Genomic DNA, 22,955 nt, shown 5'->3' with positions numbered 1-22,955 from the left:
CACGTTTCTGACACATTGACGACGCCAGCCAGATATCTAGCGCGCCAAATATCTGGAGGAGTCGGCCGACTCGACATCCACATCCAGCCAATGAGAGCAGGCAGCTACTTTTTCACTGCAAAACACTTTTTCCTCCCCTCCAGCTCTCTGTAGCTCAGATGATCCCTGATACCTGCGTGTGCTGATCCATCCTTTCACACAGATTCTTTGTCTTTATAACTGTTATCTTTATAATAACAAACAGCTGTTTCGTGTTCAGCATCGCTTATTTCCCGTTTCACATTTCACATGTGTTTTCTTGACAAAACGTGAGGAGGAGTTCCGTGTTGGAAACAAACGCCGAGTGTTTTGACCTCCTGGGGTCTAGAGATGCTGCGCAGAAGAAGTGCTGTCGTTTCCCAAAATGTGAAATAGTTGCATATAATAACAATAAAATTCGTTGTTATTCGTTTAGTTTAGTAGCTTAACTGTGTCGTTGATGTTGTGCAGACTCCCTCACCTGAATGGAATTAGATGTCACTCGACCATTCCTGAACACACACACTTAAACACACACACACACACACACACAGGTGGTTATGCACGCCTGCACACTGAGTGAGATCAGTCGCATTAATGCGCACACACAGTGTCCCTTCCTCTGTGTTTAAGTGTGTTTGTGTGAGCGAGAGAGAGAGAGAGTGCAGAGAAAGCCATCCATCCAGTGATTACTGTAAATACATTGGCCGCAGGGTACAAACACACTCACACACACACTCGGTCAGTGTGTATTGTCAGAGTGATAAATCACAGCCGACTTTAAGTGAATTAGTGCAGCAGCTTTAACTCTCCATCCATCCCTCTCTCTCTCTTTACATTTAAATGTCTCTCTACCCTCTCTCTCTCTCTCTTTCTCTCTATCATTTCTAAAGTCTCTCTCTCCGTCTGCCTCCTCCTGTTACGTCTCTCTCCTCAGAGCTCTATACATCACAGTTCTTAACGAGGCCTCGTCCACTAACGAGCAATCACAGAATATTAGGCCAATTAGAGCTCTAATTAGATTAAAGAGAGGAGAGGAGGAGGAAAGGAGAGGAAGAGTGTAAAGGAGTAAAAGAGGGAGGAAAGGAGAGGGAAGACTGGAGAGCAGAGGATGAGGGGAGTAGGAGAGGAAACGAGTGGAGAGCGGAGGAGAGAAAAGGGGAGAAAGGGAAGAGAGGGAGGAAATGAAGGACAGGAAAGGAGACGTGGAAAATGGACAAGAGGAAAGAGGAGAGAGGGGGAGAGGAAACAAGGGAGGAGAGGGAGGATTAAAGGAAAGGAGAGGAAACAAAGAAGGAAAGGGAGGAAATGAAGGAAAGAAAAGGAGAAGAGGAAAGACAAAAGGAGAGGAAAGGGAGAAGATGAGAGGAAACGAGAGGAGAAGAGAGGAAGGAAAGAAAAGGAGACAAGGAAAGTGGACAAGAGGAAAGAGGGGGAGAGGAAACAAGGGAGGAGAGGGAGGAAAAAAGGAAAGGAGAGGAAACAAGGAGAGAAAGGAAATGAAGGAAAGAAAAAGGAGACAAGGAAAGTGGACAAGAGGAAAAGGAGAAGATGAAAGCAAACATGAGAGGAGAGGGAGAAAGGGTGAGGAGGAGAGAAGGAAACAAGGGAGGAAAAAGAGGAAACAAGGAAGGAGAGGAGAGGAAGGACGAAGAAAGTGAACAAGAGGAAACATGAGAGGAGAGTAGACAAGGGATGGAGATGCAGAGGGAAAGAGGAGGGTGAGGAGATGAGATAATAAGGAGAGACTCTTTTTGATTGACAGCTGGGTGTGAGAGGTGCATTATGGTCCGCTGTCACCTGCTCTGCTGTGTGTGTCTGTCATCATGCATTTGCATGTTAGGCCACGCCCCTTTCAGTCATCTGTAAGTGTCCTCCTCTCTCTCCTTAACTCTCTCTCTTCTCTTAATAACTTTCTGTCTTTTTCTCCCCCCCCCCCCCCCCCCCCCCCCCCCCCCCCCCCACCCCCCACACAGCGAGCCCCCATGCTCCCCCCTCCAGCCTCCACTTCTCCTCCTCCCCCATCCTGCAGCAGCCCGGCTCCTACTTCTCCCACCCGGCCATCAGGTATCACCCGCAGGAGACGCTCAAGGAGTTCGTCCAGCTGGTCTGCCCTGACTCCGCCCAGCAGGCCGGACAGGTGGGCTTCCTCAACGTAAGCACACACACACACACACACACACACACACACACACACACACACATCTGAGCTGGAAACCTCTGCAAAGGTGGGATCAGTTTCTGTTTGCAGGGCTGGAGCAGAAAACACTGCTGTGTGTGTGTGTGGCCTTGTGTCTGCAGTGAGATAGCTGATATATCTGCGTCTAGACACTGAATCAATACCACGCACACACACACGCACGCACACACACACACGCACGCACACACACACACACACACGCACACACACACGCACACACACACACAGTCGACAGGTTTCCACAACACAGCATCTCTCTCGCCAAGTGAGCAACTTTTCTGATATGACGACTTTTAACAATTTTTATTTATTTTTTTAAATCTATAAAACATCTGAAAGTTTCAGAGACGCCGATCTTTGTTTTCTGACTCTTTCTTGACTCCGGCGAGTCAGCTGCAGCTTGATTTTTCACATTTGGACTTTTGTTGCAGCACATGTCTCCTCCGGGGCTGAAACGATTCATCGCTAAAAACTTTTTTTACTTCATTCGTTTGATCCACATCACTAGATACAGCGCACTGTTTCGCCCCCAAAAATTATTGGTGTCGCACTTACAAGTGAAGATGAGGTGATTTGATGGGGCGGAAGAGAGAGAAAACAGCGAGGGAGGAAGAAGACAAAGAGAAAAAACAGTGAACGCAAGCGCACTGCATTTTCCTGCCTTTTTAACATGGTTGTGTTTACAAACTTGTCGCAGCTGATTGGGTAACACCATAGACGGTATAAACGAAGTGGACGTGGTTATCGTGACGTCACCTGTTTGCTTGTGGACTGCCGTTTTGAAGCCTGGAGTTTGGCCCATAGGGTGCTGCCATGTTTTTGCAACCAGGAAGTGCCTGGAAGTGACCATATTTGGACGAGACGGTGGAGTTGATGCTTAGCGAGGTGCGTCTGTAACTCACGTTAACTGACATTTTAACAGGGCTGATAAGTTTGTCCAGCGAACAACAAGTCTTAAAACTAAACGTGCTCACCAGAGAAAGTGAACAGCCGACTCCTGATGAGCTTTTTCAACGTTGCTGGTTAAATTTACACAACGCCGTGGGTACGAGTCGCCTCTATCCTGATTGACAACTTGTCAATCAGCTTGTAGCCCCGCCCTAAAGCCTCCCCTGCTTCCTGGTCTCTGTTCCTCTAAATGGGACCATAATTTACTAAATGAATATCATGCTGTGTTGAAGAAGACTTGAAACTAGCGACTGAGACCAGAAACTCATCAGGAAAGTGTTTACTGAGGGAATAAATCAGCTGACAAGTAGAAACATTTTACTGTTATTTCTAATGGGACTGGACTTCATTTTGCAACCAGAAGAGTCGCCCCCTGCTGGCCGTTCGATAGAATGCAGGTTTCAGGGACTTGGATTCACGTCTCAGACCGGAAGCTTACATCATACATCAAAGCTCTTTGTGGAACGTTTCAAGGAAACATGGCGTTCAATCTGAAAACGTTGCAAACCGATCTGAGCTTGAACTCAACGCCCAAAGACAGAAAGTTTCCAAAGTCTGTGGTCATTTCAAGCTGACAAAAACAGCAGCTCTGTCCAGTGAGTCTGCTGTAAAACAGAACCAGCCGACCAGCAGCACAGCGCAGATCTGACCAGGCAGGAAGTCAGACACAGAACGGCAGAGAGGATCCGGTCAATTTTCAAAATAAAACAACAATGAAGATGGTTAAAACAGACACAAAAAGAAATCATTTAACTACGTAGCCTACTTAATCATCAACACTGATTACTAAATCAACAAAATCTAAACATGTCGGCAAAATCGGGCAAAATGATCTGATTCTGAAAGGCTCCTGGTGGAGCTGTTGAAGTACCTGCACACATGTCGTGACATAATATCAGAAACTAGTCTCATTTATAAACGGTGCGGACGCCACTTCCCAAGCAAAGGTTGTGATCTATGAAAAACAAACTTGACGGAGAATGTGCGTCCTGTAAGTAAACTCTGAACCATGCGTAAAGAGGAGAAAAGAGAAACGGCGCCTCACATGGCAGAAGGTGAAACGGTTTGAAATGAAGAGGCCGACTGCTGTGTAAAATAAATCCAAATATTACCTCTGAGTGTTCCAGGCTTAAAGACTTCCTGAATAAACAAACGCCTGTTTGATTTTCCCTGAAGTGAGTAAAAAAACACAATTTAAGATCATTTGCAGCCACAGAAAGATCCAGATAATAAGGATAATAAACACAGAGATTCTGTTTCTGCAAAAGAACGCCTCAAATATGCTGCACAGTTTAATCAGGAGTCATATTAATTAATAGGCTACTCGCATGCAGCACAATCTATTCTCTTAAATAAGTTGAACAGGAGTGAAAGTGCGTTTTTTACCCACCAAACAGCTTCAGCTGCTCAGTGTAAATGCTCTGTATAGCGCCTTTCTATTCTTTTTGACCACTCAAAGCGCTTTTACACTACATCTGCATTCACACACTGAGCCTAAGTGCTCAAACAGAAACTAACATTCACACACTGGTGGAACAGCCGCCAGTATCTTGCCCAAGGACACTTCGACATGCATTCCATTACATTTAGCTGACGCTTTTCTCCAAAGCGACTTACAATTGCTATACATGTCAGAGGTCAGAGGTCGCACGCCTCTGGAGCAAAGAGGGGTTCACGAGAGGGACACACTGGTGGATCGGTCACAGTGGGGGATTGAACCCGGGTCTCTTACCCATTACGCCATCGCCTTCACCAAAAGTCACTGAGTTAGATTTTGTTTTGTAGCTTTTCTGCCTCCTTTTCTTCCTGCAGTCAGGACGTATAAATATTAATGAGCTTCACTGACCATCTAAAGGTAACTGCGAGCTCACAGGCGCCACATTTGAAATTGATTGTGATTTATAAAGGGAACTTGCTTACAGATGTGCGTACGCACGGTTTTATAAGTCTGAATATTTTTTTGGCGTACGCCATTGTTGGCTTTTGGGCGCACGGACACTTTTAGTGAGGATTCTACGCACAGTTTTATAAATGAGGCCCCCGGTGTTTTTATGTGCCGCCCTGTCACACACAGAATACAAAGCGCCCACATAAACCCGTAAACACGCACATAATGAATAAAGACACAGGGTGTATCAGTGTGCAGTGTGTGCAGGGAAGGAGTGCAGACAGAAGGAGAGGTGCAGCGAGGTGCTGTGGTATTATGCTTATAGATTAGCAGGATAAAATGCGAGCAGCAGCAGAATTCTTTATGACCAGAGAGGAAAAGTGCTGACACACTCACACACTCAGAGGACGGCGAGTCGAGCTGTTACAGGTTAGCTGTGAGGCCGACCTGTTGGTGTTTCTCTCTACACAATACTGTGTGTTTATTTGTACTGAATGCTTTTTAACTGCCCCCCCTCCTCCTCCTCCTTCTTCTTCTTCTTCTTCTTCAGCCTAATGGTAGCTCCCAGGGAAAGGTCCACAATCCTTTCCTGCCGACGCCCATGCTGCCTCCGCCTCCGCCTCCCCCGATGGCACGTCCCGTCCCACTGCCCGTCGACGCCAAGCCGCCCTCCACCTCCTCCACCGAGGGGGGAGGCAACTCACCCACCTCACCCAGTGAGTGCACACATGCTGCACAATCCTATGATATTATCATGACTCTTAACTTTTAATTCATACCCAACATGCATAAGTGATTGTGTGCAAGACGATGTTTTCCTGGAGGCCGCCTCTGCAACAAATATTACAATATTTAAATGAACTTATATTTACTTCAAAAACCTAAAGAAATGACTCATGATCTGTCAGCAGTGAGTTGTATTGTGTTTGGATTATATTTGACTTCAGGGTTTAGTGACGATTTCTTGTCGTTTGGCAAAAACACATCCAGCCTGTGCCAAAATATTTAATCCTGCTCACAACAACATGTAAATAAATTTATATATAGTTAATGCTTTCAGAGTTGAGTTCAAATGTTCTTAATCTCCAGCAGGAAGGAAACCTTTGTCATCACTCTGAACTAGATCTTAATAATTCCTAAAAGTCTTTCTAAACTTTATTAATCCGTCAACGCTGTGAGTGGCAGTTTGACACTGATGCTGGTGGCGCTAGGCTAACAGTTTCCCCCTGCTTCCAGTGTTTGTGCTAAGCTAGGCTAAACACGTCCTGGGGTTTACATTCTTATGTTTGGTCTTGGGGAGGATAACAAGTCAAAAAGCTAAAGTATCTGGTGTTGAAGTCCTTTTCTGAACAACCCTAACTGATCTTTGTGTGTGTCGTACAGCCTACTCCACCCCCACTTCATCTCCAGCCCAGCGGTTTGTCAGCGTCGGACCCAGAGACCCTGGCTTTAACATCCCTCAGCAACCACAGGTAAACACGTCCTCCACATGGGGGGTGTACTCCCTCCGCTTTGTTCTGGGTCTCCTTCTTACACTAGGTGGATGTCACTTTTGGTCGGGGTTTATCCTGGTCTCTGGCCTCTGGGTTCCAGTAAAGGAATCTTAACGCTCCAGCGTACGACAACTTATGAGACGGCGGCGTTCTTCCAGCTTTGAGTCAACAGTTTGTCCCTTTCCTACTTCAACATGACGATCCGCCGTGACGTTCACCCTGCACGCCTTAATGCTCGATTCTGATTTATTGCCCGGATCTGACTGTTTTAATTGACTGCTCATCAGACTGAAGTGTGAACTGGCCACGGCCTGAAAGTGACCCACATGCTCAGAAGAATAATGCGACGTCACGCGCAGCACACTTGCTAACCCTCCCAGTTTCCCTGCCGGAGTCACATTTCTGCCAATATATTCACAGCTTTTCATTGCCTTCAGTACAGTTAGAGGTTTTTAAAGTGAGAGGCGAGCCAGACTGTTTCAGGGGAGGCTCAGTGAAAAAATATTACATTATTTATCAAAAGGAGATCACATATATCCTACATGTGCGTGATTTGGTTAACCCATTAAGACCGGATACGACTTCTTGCGTGTTTAATAGATCATCGTCATAGTCATCGTTTTCAAGACACATGTCCGCTGAAACCTGTGGGGGAGATGAAATGCATTATGGGATTTGTATTTTAGAAGTGTTTTCAAAAGTTTCCAAAGCTGCGCTTCAGACAGTGATAACAGCTGATGAGCTGAGCGAGAGTTTTGCAGATTACAGAGGATGAAAACAACAACAAATTAGAAGATTCAGACCCAGATTATGATGTGACTGCCGACCCGCTAGCCAAGAGTCCGTGGGTGAGAGACGTGTTGAGGATTTTGGCGAGTTTGCCGGTTGTGACGGAGACAAATTTAAATACAGAACAAAGCAGGAGTGAAACTCCGTCCAGCAGTAAGTGGACAGCTGTTGGTGAAAGAAATGAAAACCTTCTTTGGGCCGTGTGTCACTTGTGGGTTTTCTTTCTTCAGCTGAAAGCGAGGAGGAGAAAAAAGAAAGCAGCTTTTTCAGACAAATGTACTCCAAAAAAAGGACGGGCTCGCAGTGATCTGGAGGTGATAATGTTAATAATAATAATAACAAATGTCTTTGTTTTTTAAAAATCATTTCCAATGACAGCCAAAGGTGTAAGCTGTCAAACGGTTTTTATTTCATGATCGGTCGTCACTCCTCGCCAAGGGCTCTGATCGGGGGCGTGATGATACATTTGGGTCATGAGACGTGACGACGCACGAGAACAAGTCAAGAAGAAGCGATATTTAGATTAAACATTTGATGCTGTAATATATGTGCGGGGGGTCTGGGGGATATTTTGAGCATTAAATCTGTAATTTCCTGCATTCTGGAGACATTTTCTGCTCCAATTTATGGTGGAAATGTCTTGGTCCAAGCTGTTTTTCAGTACATTTTTAACAAATCCTTTCAAAAAGTAATGGGGACAAAATCAGCCATGTCCCCAGCGTCCCCAGTGTAAATGTATCATCTGCTCACAAATTCCCTTTCTTCCCCCTGAACCGGTTTCCAGGTTGAAAGACATGATTCCTTGAAACGGAGTGTGTCAGAGATGTTTAGGTACCAAATCTGTGCTGCCTGTCAGATCCCTATCAGCACATGCACAAAAGTGGTCCACAAATGTGCCTGTTAGTAATTACTCGTGTGTTGTTGTCTGTTCTCCTCTCATCAAATACACTTTCAGAAAGGCTGACAAAGCGTTATTTGATCATAGTATTGATGATCTTTCCTGTCTAGACCGGAAGCGTCAGTAGTTATCTAGGTAGCAAGCTATGTTAGTATAAAAGACCTAAGTCAGCGATTGTGTGCCTGTCGACCGGCTAACCCTACAGCTGTGCAGATCAGACGGCCGATGTGCTAGCAGCTAGGGTTAGCCTCCTTTGTTAGATTATTGTCTTTATTAGGAATTAAAAATGTACTGTTGAACCTATTACATCATAGCGAACAGTTTTATCTCCACTGATTAAAAAACATTTTGATATCTTTATTTGAAAGACTTAGTTGGATCACGAATAGGCAGATTTGCGGTAACCTTCTTTGACTGACCACTTTTGCGCATGTGCAGAACGGATCTGGCAGGTGGTACAGATTTGGCACTGACAGATGTTACCCAATCGGCAGCAATAAGTATATAAGCACAGCCGTGTTAAAATGGCAGTGAAGTGCGGTGGGGGGTGGGGGGTGGTATGAGCTAACGGGAGCTAACCTCTGTGGCCTCCATGTTTACCTCTGTACGACAGAGCGTCATGCTATTCTTCTGAGCGTGCGGGTCTCTTTCAGGCCGTGGACAGTTCAGTCTGATTTAAAACACAACGTCAACAGCCAATTATCTGGGCAATAAATCAGAATTGAGCATTAAGACCTGCAGAGTGAACGCAGCCTCAGAAAGAAGTCACTTGTGAGCAGAAAAATCAGAACTGGGTCGCTTCGGCCTGCTCCATAAAGAAATGCCTAAATACCTAACAGCCAATCACAGAGCAGGGTTGTGCGTGACAGAGATGGGAAAAAGAAAGCAGCAACTTCACGTCAGGCCTGTAGCATTTACTGCAGAGCAGGTGGTCAGTGAACGCAGCATCCACGTTTAACAGAGTGTGTGTGTGTGTGTGTGTGTGTGTGTCCAGGTCAGGGTCTGTTTACCAGCTGATTTATGAAGAGTGTAACGATTGGGCAGCCTTGACTTAACTCATCACACACACACACACACACACACACACACACACACACACACACACGGCGTAGTGAGATGACAGTGAGGTTGAAGTCCTCTGTTGACAATTGAGACATGTTTGATTGCCTTGGTGTGTGTGTGTGTGTGTGTGTGTGTGTGTGTGTGTGTGTGTGTGTGTGTGGCGGCCCGCAGTGAACGAAGCTGTCGATTTATTGACTTTGTCACAGTCCAACACACACACACACACACACACACACACACACACTCCTGAGACGTGAGCCAGGTGTTTGTCGCTGCTGCTATTTATTCTCCGTCTCCGTCCGTCTCTCCGGGACGTGGTTCCGTAAATCCTGCATTTTTACAGAACCGACTGTTGTTTCAGGAAACCACAGGACCTGCAGTAGGTCAGTGATGAACTTCGCATTAGGACATTTTTTAGAAAGTGAAAACATTTTTCGGGCCGTTTTTTGGAAGGTTGGGATTTGGTAATTTGTCAACATGTGAATTCTAGAAAATGAGCATATGTTTGGAGAGCGGGGATGTTATTTGGGGGGGACGAGGGCTTTTTATGCAGGGTTAACGTTAGGTTTAAGTTAAAGGGGCGAGGGCAGGGGTTTTAGAGTCAGACAAAGCTTTGGAGAAGGCGCCCCCCCCATCCCCTCTCAGTTTACTTGCTTAGTTTCACTCAATTCCTGGATGCCTGCGGGATCATGATTACATTTTCTGATCCCACAGGTTAGTATAGTTTTGCATTTGTCATTAGTTTTAATTCGTTTTTAACACAGGTTTCCTTGTTTAGTTTAGTTTTATTTTCTGAAAAAAAAGTTTAAGTTTAGTTTCAGTGTTCGTCTTTGGGTCTCGTTCTCCCAACTTTCGCCACCATGATGCCAGGCGAGGGGCGTGGGCTAAAAACTGGCACAGCTAAGAAACTAGAAGATTTCATACCCACCCAAAATACCATTCTTATGTCGTCCCACTGACACAGACGAAAACTAGAGACATTTACCTTATAATTGTAGTTTATTTAAGTTACTTTTGCAGACAGACGACACAGTTTCAGTCAGTTATCGTTTTTTTTTGTAAAGCTTCGTTTTTATTTTTATTTCCATTAACAGAAATGTTTTTCACACCTAGTTTTCATTATTTCGTTAGTTTTAACGATAACATGATAATAACCTTATTAGACGCTCCACGGTTGAGCCAAAACAGCCTAATTTTAAAAATATCCTGATGTATTTCTGAGTTTCTGACTCTGGGAAAGTGGGAAAAGACAGTAAACTATCCAATATCTCTTTAGCCAAATGACGCACATTTAGGCAGTACTATGTGATCTCTGTTTGATAACTGAAACTGTTTGCAGCCTCCCACTTTTAAAAGCTCTGTGTTTGGGGAAGTATCATGTCTCTTGGCTCTTTTCTATTGCTGGTACCAGCTCGACTCCCTGTTGTTGCTGGAGTCGTCTGCTGCGTTGGCTGCAGCGGCCTGTGGGCTGACCGGCCGGCTCGTTAGCTTCCCCCGCCGGCACTTACTCCGAAAACATTTAAGCACAATTTCTATCCGCCATTCATTTCGTAAATCATAAATGCCAATATTCATAATCTACACAGTTGATTTCTCGCCTCAAAACTCTCAGAAGTGGATTTAGTGATGCAATAGCTGTCTGAAGCACGCAATGATGATGCAGTGAGTAGTAAAGATTCTCTTGGACCAATCAGCAGTCTGCAGTGTTTTCATGTGACCTTTTGGTATCGCCTCAGCTCGCTTGGAACATCGACGGAGGTTATATGGAAAAAAAGGTACCCGGTAGAACTTTTCCCCGATGGGAAACCAAACAGGGCGAGTAGAGTCGAGTCGAGCTGGTTTCGTGCGGTGGAAAAGGGCCAAATGAGGGTCCTCACAAGTGTAGAACTGCAAACGTGTGATTGACAGGCTGCTGCATTAAAGAGTGTGACACACACACACACACACACACAAAATCAACATAATGACACAGACACACAGAAACAGGAACAAAAGTCACCCTGGGCGGTCGACATCAGGCTTCTGTTGGGAGAGCGAGCGCCATGGGACGGTACCGTAAACACTCCCTCCTCTTATCGCCATGGTGACCAACCGGACAGTCTGTGCATTCCCGTGTGTGTGTGGGGGGGGGGGGGGGGGGGGGGGGGGGAGTATAAGGGGCAGATGGCACTGGCATTGTGTGAGAGTGGGCATCGTGCCCACACGGGTCAGCGTGGTGGTTGCCGTGGGCAGCGGCGGCAGTGGTGGTTGCCCATGGAAACGAAGATGGATTTAGGGGAGGGAGTTGGCACCTAAACCGTGCCAACCAGCACACACACTACACACACACTACACACACACTACACACACACTACACACACACTACACACACTACACACACACACACACACACTACACACACACTACACACACTACTCTACGAGAGCCAGCCATGCCCTGATCAATAAGTGTGTGTGTGTGTGTGTGGTTATATTACATGTGAGGATGCAGACGTTGCAGTGAGAGTGTGTTCCCCTCTGTGTGTGTGTGTGTGTGTGTGTGTGTGTGTGTGGTCTTCATCTGTCTCTGTGTCCTATTTGCACACACACGGTTTTCAAGGTGAAGCTCACACACACACACACACAGTAAAAACACCACGCCCACCTCATGACTCACCCACACTGTGTGTTACCGTGTGTGTGCATGTGAAGTGCTGACTCAGGACGAGAAAACTGGGCGAGAGACATGGAAATACTACCAGAGAGAGAGAGAGAGAGAGAGGGAGGGAGGGAGATTAAAGTGGTGCAATATAAAGTCACGAGATTTTTGTAGATTCTGACCAAAAAATATTTCTGATAAAAATTTTTAAATTGATTATTAATGAATTATGGCCGTCACGTTTTTTTTTTGTTTGTTTTATGCCTCAGGAACTGAACCTACTTTACTTTTGCTAACTATAAGAACTGGACTGAACTTATTTCGAAAATAGTCGTCCGAAAATAGCAAAAAAAGCACTTTCAGTGTTCGGCCTAAGTCAATAAATTTTACTGAAAAATTCCGTTGACGTGTCGGCAGTGTGGAAGCATTTTAAAGTGTCTGAGCCGTTTGCAGACGCTGTTCTGCTGAACTGTCTCCAGCACATCCGCTCCATTCTGGTTCGGCTTCGGCCAAGAATTTTCATTTCAGTGCATCCCTAGTTTTCACACCTAGTTTTATATAAACCTTTATTTAAACAGGAAATGTCCCATTGAGACGCAGTCTCTTTTACAAGGGAGTCCTGTAAACACAAATAAAACATTAAACCAACCATAAGTTCAAAAACAATGCATTACATAAATTAAAATACAATACAGACAAAAATGCAATGAGTTTAAAATATATAAACAAACAAAAACAAGTGCATACGTTCTTTTTTTAAAAGCAGCTAAGGAAATTAGTGCACCAATCTTAAGCCTAGACTGTAGTTCATTCCAGGACGAAGGGCCATAGTAAGACAGACTCCTCTTTCCTGCTTCGTCCTCATTCTTGGTACCTTACAAAGCAGTCCATCACTAGATCTTAAATGATATGTACTTTGCATGTGAACAAATTTTAAACAGATATAAGAAGGAAAAAGACCTAAAATAGCTTTATAAATATAAATGTACCAATGTAGCATCCTGCGCAGTTTGAGTGACGGCCAATTTTCAGTTTATCATTAATGATAATAACCATGAACACACACTGTAGTTTATTCTGACTCAGGCCAACAGACACCGTCCTGCTGCCCCAAATACTCACTAGAGCGCCACACGTGGATTCATCCGCCGCTGAAAATAGTCCCCAACAAATGCACTATTTCCTCCCGTTTGTCTGTTTGAGGAAATGACTGAGCCTCGTTCAACATGAAGATTTACGTCAGTGGTCGGCAATAGGCGGCCTGCGGGCCAGCTATAATATCTGAAAACAAACATTGTAGTGGCTGGTGCTGAAACAGATCAGTCATGACCAATCACTTCCTCTTAAGTGATTGTGCCTACAAAAATAAAAGCGCGAGAACGGCTTTGCAGCAGTACTTTATGTCCTGTTTAATTGAGAGCTTTTACTTTGAAAAGTTCTGAAGATAATTCAAAAGAGTCTCTGGCCTGCTTGACACACCTCTGAAAAAGCCATCAGAAAATGTGAGATCGGATTCCCCTGAATGAGAAACGTAGGAATTTCCTCTGCTTGGAGACACTGGGGACACGGAAATAAGCGTCCATAGATTGATGTGGACCAATCGCCGGGAGGCACACACTAAAACGCACACGTATAATGATGTCTTCATAATCAATTTGTTGAATTGGGGGGAAAAACAATACCAGCAGCAAGTGGGGATTGAACACACAACCCTTCGATCAGGAGTCCTGTGCACCACAGACTGAGCAAAACAGGGACTCAGAAAAAGACGGATTATAAATGATAAATTAACGATTTTGCCGACCCCTGGTTTACGTCTTCAGGAGGAACCAGTGAGCCACAAACAGGAAGTCATGTGACAGGTTGTTGGTTTGGGTCTGAACATGAGAAAAACACCAGAGTGATCCTTTTAAAGTGTGTCTCTCATTCTTCATCTTCCTCTCCACTGCTCGCTCTCTCTCTCTTTTTGTGATGAGTATCTACACTCTGAATCACAGCTGTCAGCATCAGCCCGCCGTGCGGTAACATTACTCCACACACACACACACACACACACACACACACACGCACACACCGTCTGGCCTGTGAGAGTTTCATCTTCTCTGAGTCTTCTCAGGACAGAGGGAGGAGCTGCAGTGCAGGGAGCGAGCGAGAGGGCGAGAGACACCGGGAGACACAGTGGTGGGGGGGGGAGAGCGAGCTAGCGAGGTAGAAAAGTCCCAGCGTCAGCAAGTTGTATTGATTAAAAACTAACCTTCCAGTCTTCTCCTCTATCACTACTGCACACACACACACACACACACACACACACACAGCAATAGAATTACAACGAGTCAGGAAAGAAACTCTGCAACACACACACACACAGAAACTATCTACCTTCATGTGTTTTATTTAAACTCTCTCTTTACGTTCGGCATTCAAAAACACATTTTCTAAATGTGTCCATTTTTTAAGAGTGTGTGTAAGTGCAGGTGTGTGTGTGTGTGTGTGTGTGTGTGAAGAAGTGCGGAGCGGGACGGCGAGGAGAAAGCGATCGAGGAGAGAGGATGAATGTAAAGAAAGAAAAGGAGGGAGGACTGGGGGGGGTAAAAAGGGGGCGCGGTGGTGGTGGTGATGCGGTTGCCTTGGCGATGGTAGTCACGTCCCGGGCCGTCTGGTTGTCCCTAGCAACCAGACATGATGTAAGGGGCGGGGATGAACTTGAACTCGGCGGGGGCAGCGAGGAGGAAGAGGAGGGAGAGATTCATGGAACATGAACGATGCACCTTTTTGGCGATCGATACCGGCCTATCAGAGATGGATTACAGACACACACACACAGAGTGATACTGTGGAGATAGAAAGTGTCATAAACTCCCCTGAAGGCAGAAGAAGAAGAAGTAGTCTGTTTGAGGTCTTCTGAGGTGAAACAGATCTGTGACTGTCTTACAAAGTCTGAAGAAGAAGAATAATAATCTTTATTTATAGAGCACTTTTCAAAACCATGTTACAAAGACACTTAATTAAAATACAGGTAAATGAAAATAAATTCACTAAAATCAGGAAAGACTCTCCGATTAAATTAAGTTTTAAGAAGGGACTTAAAGCTTCAGTGTGTAAGTTTTAGTGACATCTAGTGGTGAGGGTTACGAATTGCAACAAATGGTTCACGGTGGATTCACGTGCTCCTCGGACGAAATGAAGACTTTATAAAAATGTATTAATTCTAATGGTAGTTGTAAATTTAAAAAATGGACTTTTTACTTTTTTCCATGAGGTTGTACATTATATTAATTTAATTTCTAAATCCAACAACTCTTTTAAATAACTAAACAACTCTTTCCCTGTCAAGAGGTCGATTGCTGACGGACAGTGACACCATTTTCTTTGGATGAAACTGTTTTATTCAGTGTTTTTACTGTTTTAATGACCGGGTCCGCTTGTTTTGGAGAGGAGACGGCCGCGGTTGTAATTTGGCACAAACCTCCTCAACTGTCAACACCGAAGGAATTCTGAACTAAAATAAAACTAAGCACCTAATCTGAACTACTGGCTGCTAGCTAGGTCATTTCTGACACAGATTTGTTTTCACATCACCTTTTGGTCCCGCCTCAGCTCGCTTGGAACCTCGACGGAGGTGATACGAAAGAAAGTACCAGGTACCATTTTCCCCAGTGGAAAACCAACCATGCGGTGGACATTTTTTGAAACTGGTCCAGTTTCGGCAGCAGCACAGCGGGGCTGCGACGCAATCCTGCAGGCAGTTTTTTTGATTATAGAAGAGGACATGTAGGCCTCCCGCCAGAACAATGGTCTAGAGAATTTACAACTTCGTCGAACGTGTCTTCACTTTACTTTAGGAATTCGGGAGTTTTTGTGGCCACACTTGTCTTTCCATAGACTTTTTTTTCAGTCCGTGACCTCGGAGGTGTGTACATACCTTTATCCAGTCAAACGTGGAACAACAAGCGAAGCCCTCCTATTATATGACAGCACATTTGATGGTTAGCTCATGGATCCCAGTTACCAGTGCAGCAGTGTCATGGTTCAGTGGTGAATATTTGGATGCACAGCTGAATCCAGGGTGATCCCTGAGGTCCGGACTCCATGAGACTCCCTGTTAACATCTTTCTCTGTCTCTCTTCACAGTGGTACCTGGGATAGGGACTCCAGACGCCCCTCTCCCCTCCACCCACCTGTACGACAGATCGCTGCAGCCTCCTCCTCAACCTTTGACCTTTGATGCCAGCTGCGACAGAGAGTCCTGTCTTGCCCCGCCCCTACAGCCCTCGTCCTCCCCCCTGTGCGCCTGACTCAGCCCCCACCAGCGCCATACACAAACTCAGCAGCATCAGCATGGCTACAGCGGATCAAACGCACCCCAACCACCCACTCTGTAAACTGTACGTCACAGACTTCCCTGTGGACATATGTTTCATATGTCGATGTCCGTATATAGTGCCAGACCCTGCCCCCCTTCCCCGAAACCAGACCAGGCTGAGAATCCGTAGGGGGATTGAGTCTTCAGTTTATGGGAACACCGCAAGACTGAATCACAGAGCTTCCCCTCCGGAGAAACTACTTTCCCATCATCCTCTGCAGTGTGTGCATCCAGTGGACTTACAGAAGTGCAGTGCCCTCCCCAGGCCCACCAGCCGGGCCCCCCATCCTGGTGTATCCTAAAGGGTTTGGTTTGGTTGGTGGGACAGGAAGGGATCCACCGTGGTTTAGGGAGAAGGGAGGTGTTACCTGGCTCATAAACCACCAGCTAATACCTCCGATCCCCCCCCTCCGCCCCGCCTGAGCCCTCACACACCTCCTGGGATGGACTCCACCTCCCCACTTGACTCCGCCCCCTGGTTGGTGGCCATGTCGGGGAGGGAGGAGCTCGACAAGGGTCTTTCCAAGGACATGGACCAGTGCTTAATGGAAAGACCAGATCCGAGGGCGGACGTGGTGTGGGCGCAAACAGTAATAACATAAACTCCGCATGAAGAGGGGGGTGGGGGGCGGGGTGGGGGGGTTATACATGTGGGGAAGCAGAGGTTTATTGATGTGAAGTGTTGCGACCAGACGCTGGTGGATCCAAGCTCGTTTATCTGAGAGGCTTTGGCTTCGTGGCTCATTGATTTTTCTCTTTCAGCCGTCATTTCAGCTGGTCGCCCTCCTCTTCCTCCGCTATCCATCCACCAGTCTGGGTGAAGCTACAGCATGCTAAGGGTGGACAGAAAGCTCTGGTGTCCGAAAACGCGGCAGGCAGGCAGGCAGGCAGGCAGGCAGGCAAGAGAGAGAAGAAAACTTTACCAGTGGAATATTGATCATGAGGAAAGTGCAATTTTGTTGGCTAGCTGTTGGATAGTTAAATATCTTTGTAAGATAGCTCGTTGAAATCAGTTGTTGAAAGGTATATATATATATATTTTTCTTCCTAGTCCGCTCACACCTCTGGGACTCTAAAATATTGGGGTACAAAAGACAACAACACAGCATTGAACTAGAAACCATAGCCTTGTGAGAAATAACGGGAGCTGGATTGACATTTATTGTTTATTTTTTGTTGTTGTTTTTTCATCTTGTAAAGCTGTTAGCATGGTAGAACAAGAATCCCTTTAAGAAATATAATTTTAAACAATCAATTTTTAAAAAAAGCATTTCTTGCAGCTTAAGTCTGCTTTTTATTTTCTTTTAAAAGAAAAAAAAACGCTAAGCGATTAATTTATTTTAATGAGCACATCGTTTTACGTTGTAAAAAAAAAAAATTAAAGCGATTAGAATTTCTCATGAGGTTGGAATCAGGAGACGATATAACGAGTGAATTTAAGCTTAAAGGTGATCACGTTTTCTCCAGTTTCTGTTGGCGAGATAATCTTTAACGGGTGTCGCCCGGTGATGGGCTGCCCAGTGATTGGCTGGGTCTCCTAGAGGTCCCCTTCCAATCAAAAGCACTTATTCCTGCAGTTGGCCAATGGGCCGCGAGTGTGTAATCAGGGGGTGTTGTTTAGCGATAAAGAGGCACAGCAGAGGGTTAACCCTCTGGAAGCTTTCGTCCACGAATAAGACAAGACAGCTGAGCGCTTCACATGCAACTTACCATTTTATTGAACTTTTGTTTTTCCTTTTTCCTATACTATATCTATAAATATATACATACACACACACACACACACACACACACGCTTACGACCATCCAGCGTCGAACAAAAGTGAATTTAAGTGAAAAAGTTTTTTAAAAAAGAACAAAAAAAATCTGCATGTTGTAGTGTTAGTGACAAATTTTTCCATAGATGATGTAGTTAGTGAGATAAAGACACTATATTGTAAAACCCAACATCAGGCACTTGCCAGCAGCCGTCTATTACTTTGGTCCCCGTCAAGGCCTTTTCTATCACAACAACAACCAGCTCTCTTCGCTTCTCAGCATCTCTCCATTCATTTATTTCTACTTCCTTTCCCTACCCCTGCTTCCTCCTTTTCCTTCAGCAACAGATCAATTCTGCTTTTCAGTTCTCGAAGACGTTCTCTTTCATCCGTACGTTATCAAAATTGCACGAAAACAATTGTTCCTCATCAATGTGCCTTGAGCTACGGTCCAGTCCTGAGAGGTTGCACAAGATCCAATGTGGAGAGTCTTGTTTTATTATTCCTTATTATTTTATTTTATTTTCCATATTTTCTTCCACCCTCCACAACTGAGATTTTGTAGGTAACTGGAGCAATTAACGTCATAGCGTCACAGCTGAAGAGGAACGCTGTGATTTCCAGAATGACTTATCTCAGTTGTTTAGAGGCTTCAGGCCTGCGCTGCACTGCTTTCTGTCCCCTCCCCTGCCCACCTGCAGCACTGAGCAGGTGAAGTCTACAGTCAGGTCAGTCATCTCCGGATCTCTAACAGACGGCAACACGGTCAAATTTTGTGAGATGAGCACAAAGTTACAGGCTTTGTGATGTTGGCAGGAGTGATGTGACGATGATATTCATCAACAGTGAAAACAAAATGAGTTTAACATTTAGAGCTATAGCGCCTGTTAGCTAATGGTCTGATAAAATTGTTTCATTCAGGTTAGCTGCAAAGACACTATAGGTTACTAACTAAAACCGGTTTAAACTGAAAATATTTTAAAATCTTCTGAAGTCCCCAAAAGGTCAGTTTAGCAGCTTAAATAGTTTTGTTCAACTTAGCTAACATGTCAGCAGCTAAAGCTGATTGATTTGAGTTAGCTAACTGTTGAGTTTAACAGCTAAACAGTTTGGGTTTGCAAACAGTTCAGTTTTTTCTGCAGTCCCTAACAATTTAGAATCCAAACCAGTTTGAATGAGCCAAGCTAACAGTTCAGTTTAGCAGCTAAAGCTGATTGATTTGAGTTAGCTAACTATTGAGTTTAACAGCTTAGACAGTTTGGTCCAACTTTGCTAACTGTTTATTTTTGCTACTTAAACAGTTGGCTTCGCAAACAGTTCAGTTTTTTCTGCAGTCCCTAACAATTTAGAAGCCAAACAGTTCGAATGAGCCAAGCTAACAGTTCAGTTTAGCAGCTAAAACTGATTGATTTGAGTTAGCTAACTGTTGAATTTGGTTCAGCTTTGCTAACGGTTTATTTTACCTGCTAAAACAGTTTGGTTCCTGTTAGCAAACTTTTAAAAACTTAACTGTACAAGTGTGCTGGCAATTTCATTGAAAAACACATACACTGAAACTGATATGTGAGAATACATCGTTGAGACTTCGTACTCATTTCGCAAAATTTTATGATGCCAGGATCTTGAGAGCAGACGGAGCTTATGAAGGCTAACTAACTAGTAGATTAGCTCAGTTTAGCATGTATAGCGTCGCCCGTCCCCTCCATCCTGTCCTTTGTGTGGCGGGATGATCTTTACTTCTGTTGCTGCCGTCTCAAGTGCAGCTAAAAACTTAAATTTTCACGTCTTCCTGACTTAATATTTGGTTTGTTCGTTCTACTACTTTTGTTCCCAGATGAAATGAAATAATGAGGACATAAAATATGCAATACCTGCTTGCACTCACTTAACACTTAATTTTGTCTTTTGTTGTTTATTTCGTTTGTTTTTTTCCTTTCTCCTTTTACTTTCAACCAAAGTTGGCGTGCACGTGACTGGCATTGTGCTCCGTGGTTGGTCCCTAAAAATGGTGAAGCCAGCCCCACGGCGACGCTCCAGCCAAGCTGAGCCACCGTTGCTCGGGGAATTCTACTTCCTTCCTTCCTTCCCTCCTTCCTGTTTTGATAATATACCAGACGGCCACATTACTACATTCGGGTCTCTCTTTCCTAAAGGTTTATTTTTTATTTCTTTGGTCACAAGCAAGCCTTGAACAAGTCAAACTTCTTCTCCATCACGCAGAGAACAGTTTATCAAAAAAACAACAACATTTTAATGTTGTCCCGCTCTGCCCGGCAGAGGATTGAGTAAATAAGTTGTTTACCTGTTCCGTCTTTCAGATGTAATGGACAGCGCCGCAACGCCAGTGATGGTTTAGTAGTTCCACTTGTATGGGTTGCGTGTTTCCTCTTAGTGTGACATGTTAAATCTTTTGTCTCTGTTCTTGCCTACCCTTTAGCCATGAGTTGGGCATTACTTCCTTAATTATCTGCACTAAATATGAAATAAATAGTGAAAAAGTATTACATGGGGGGGAAAATACAGCTTCCAGGGCTTAAAAAGAGCGAAGGGAATTAAAAAAAATAAATAAAAAATTGCACGGACATTTTTTTAAAGTGTCACAAAACAAACCTTGTGAAACAGCCTAGCATCTAATCAGCGACTTTTTGGCTGTGTGTGTAAGATAACGACAAAATTGCACCCTTTTTAAAGAAAGAAAAAAAGAAAAAGAATTTAAAAGCAATAGTTTGGGCAGTGTGTTGTTTTTGTTCTTGTGTTGTGTGTGATATTTAGTTCTGGTACAGCAGCGAAGAGACGCAGAGAAGAGTTAGCTCTTAGCGGACGGGAGGGCAGAGCAGCAAGGGCCATCGGCCGGGCAGGGAGACACGTTTGTAATGTTGTATAGTTTTATTAATTACACTGATTTTAAAGCTGCCCTATTTTATAATGCAGGACTTTTGTAACATTGATTAAATGAGGAAAAACTAGTGTTGTGAATTTTCTGATTGTTTGTATCGAGGTCACATTACTAGAACTGGTTTGTTTTGTTTTCTGGGAACTGGATTTAAGTTGAAAACTTTCCTGTTTCCTCATTTTCTTTATTTTTTTTCTTTCATTTGCTTTCCTTTTTTTGTATGTATTTAAGGACATTTCCTCTGTTGATGGTATAGCATATTCCTGTACCTAACACGTATAGGGCGCTGTGGTGATAAGACCATTGTAAATGGATGTTACAGTATGCTGTATGTTTTGAAGGTTATTTGTTGCATCTGTGTTGATGAAGCTAAATCTAGGTAATTCTGAGGAAAATTGGTAAGAAAAGCAAGCGTTTTTTATGCATTTTAAAAATTTAGTTTTAGGCAGGAGACAATGACATAGCCAGCCAATGGATGCCCCTACTATAAATGCATCTAGGCATCTTTTTTTGTGTTCACCATTCCATGCAGGAAAATAAACAGCTTGATTATGCAACATGATTCTTTTTCTTTTCCATCTCTTTCTTTTTTCACTGGCCCACAAGATCACCACCTCCTCTTCTTCCTCCTCCTCCTCCTCCTCCTCCTCCTCCAGCCCTCTCCAAACCTGGAGGTCCACTCTGATCTCCATCCATCCACACATCCACTGCTGCTCATCACAGCATCACATACATGCAGCGGATAATCGGCAGAGGAGCGACACGTCACCAGGATGACGGACACTTCCAGTGTGATCAGAGTGTCTGCTCATTTCCTTCAGGTTTTACAACTTTTATCGCAATAGGAGATATCGACTTTTACCTGGAGGTGGATTCACCTGTAAATAAGGGAGGACCAGTTACACTCCTCAGCTACACGTGATGTGTTCATTTATATAAATTCAGCAAACAGAAGAAAGATGCCCATGAAATACTCCCAGATCGCAAAGATTTCCAGTTTTCCACTTTTGCAAAGATAAAGAAAACTTTATAAAATATTCACAGTTTTGAAGCTGCTGTGTTTTTGCTTTAAAAACTGACTTAAATGATCTATCAAATATCTAAATAGTTTAGTTAGACTTCATTATTAAGCCACACTCACAAGTCAATACACAATCAATGTAGTTATCCATGCAAGCAGGAAGGAAATGTACTCACAACAGAAACTAGAGAAACGTGAGGCGTTACACGTCTCCGTCCTGATTCAAACCCACAGAACCTCGTTTTAAAGTCTAGTGGCAAATCCAGACACCAAAAGAAATCAAATCCTGTCGTGAATTTGAGGGAAATGTGTATACAATAACGCGTAAGAAATCCAAAGTGTTGCAATTTGATGAAACGGTGAAACCACACAAAATCATGTTGGGTTTGAATATTTGAAACAAGCAGAACCAGAACAACATGGGATGCTTTCAGAGGCATATTTTAAACAAGGCGACGTCTAAGCGGGAAAAGAAACGTCAAACTGTGTGTGCCCACTGAAAGAGAAGCGCAAATTTGACCGTTACGCCCAGGAATATTTTACTGTGATATAAGTCCAATAAACATTTTACTGTGATTTAAGTCCAATAAACTGATCAAAATAATACCGAAATGACTACATCAAAATGCCAATTTGTTAATCATTAGATTTAATTCTTTTAGGTCTGTCTGCAAGATGACAAGCAATCAACTTTTAAAACTGTTTTTTTGTTTGGATCAATCAAGGGTTTCATAGTAAAATACATTGACTTTGTATGCTTCGTTTTCTGTGTGAACACAGTAAGACATGTAGATTTATTGATTTCACACACTATAGCTGCAGGAAGAGCTTTGGTTTTGTGCATGTAAAAAACAAATTAAAGTAGCGGAAGAATGTAAAAAGAAATGAGCAGCAACTCAAATCCCACTGGAAGTGGAGTCCTAGAAGGGAAAGCTGTGAAGAGTTCCAGGTGGTGGTGACGGCGAGGAGGAGGGGCTGAATGTGAAGC

The 22,955-nt window shown here is 44.1% G+C and overlaps 1 protein-coding gene across 1 annotated transcript in view; it reads left to right on the top strand.

The window, feature by feature from the left end:
• Window positions 1-21,508, top strand: part of LOC119888522 (nuclear factor 1 A-type-like) — a gene marked incomplete at its 5' end in the record, with an annotated part of 41,339 nt that extends 19,831 nt beyond the window's left edge. The window contains 4 exon segments of the mRNA XM_038699112.1: window positions 1,995-2,173; window positions 5,605-5,770; window positions 6,438-6,526; window positions 16,065-21,508. Of these exon segments, the coding sequence (XP_038555040.1) occupies window positions 1,995-2,173; window positions 5,605-5,770; window positions 6,438-6,526; window positions 16,065-16,079 (449 nt within the window).
• Window positions 21,509-22,955: the final 1,447 nt, after the last annotated feature.

This window comes from Micropterus salmoides, unplaced genomic scaffold (assembly GCF_014851395.1).
Source record: "Micropterus salmoides isolate LMB-PRFRI ecotype aquatic unplaced genomic scaffold, ASM1485139v1 Ms_hic_scaffold_5, whole genome shotgun sequence".
Taxonomy (NCBI): domain Eukaryota; kingdom Metazoa; phylum Chordata; class Actinopteri; order Centrarchiformes; family Centrarchidae; genus Micropterus; species Micropterus salmoides.
Note: the sequence above shows the minus strand (reverse complement) of the source record. Positions and strands in the feature narration are given on the sequence as shown.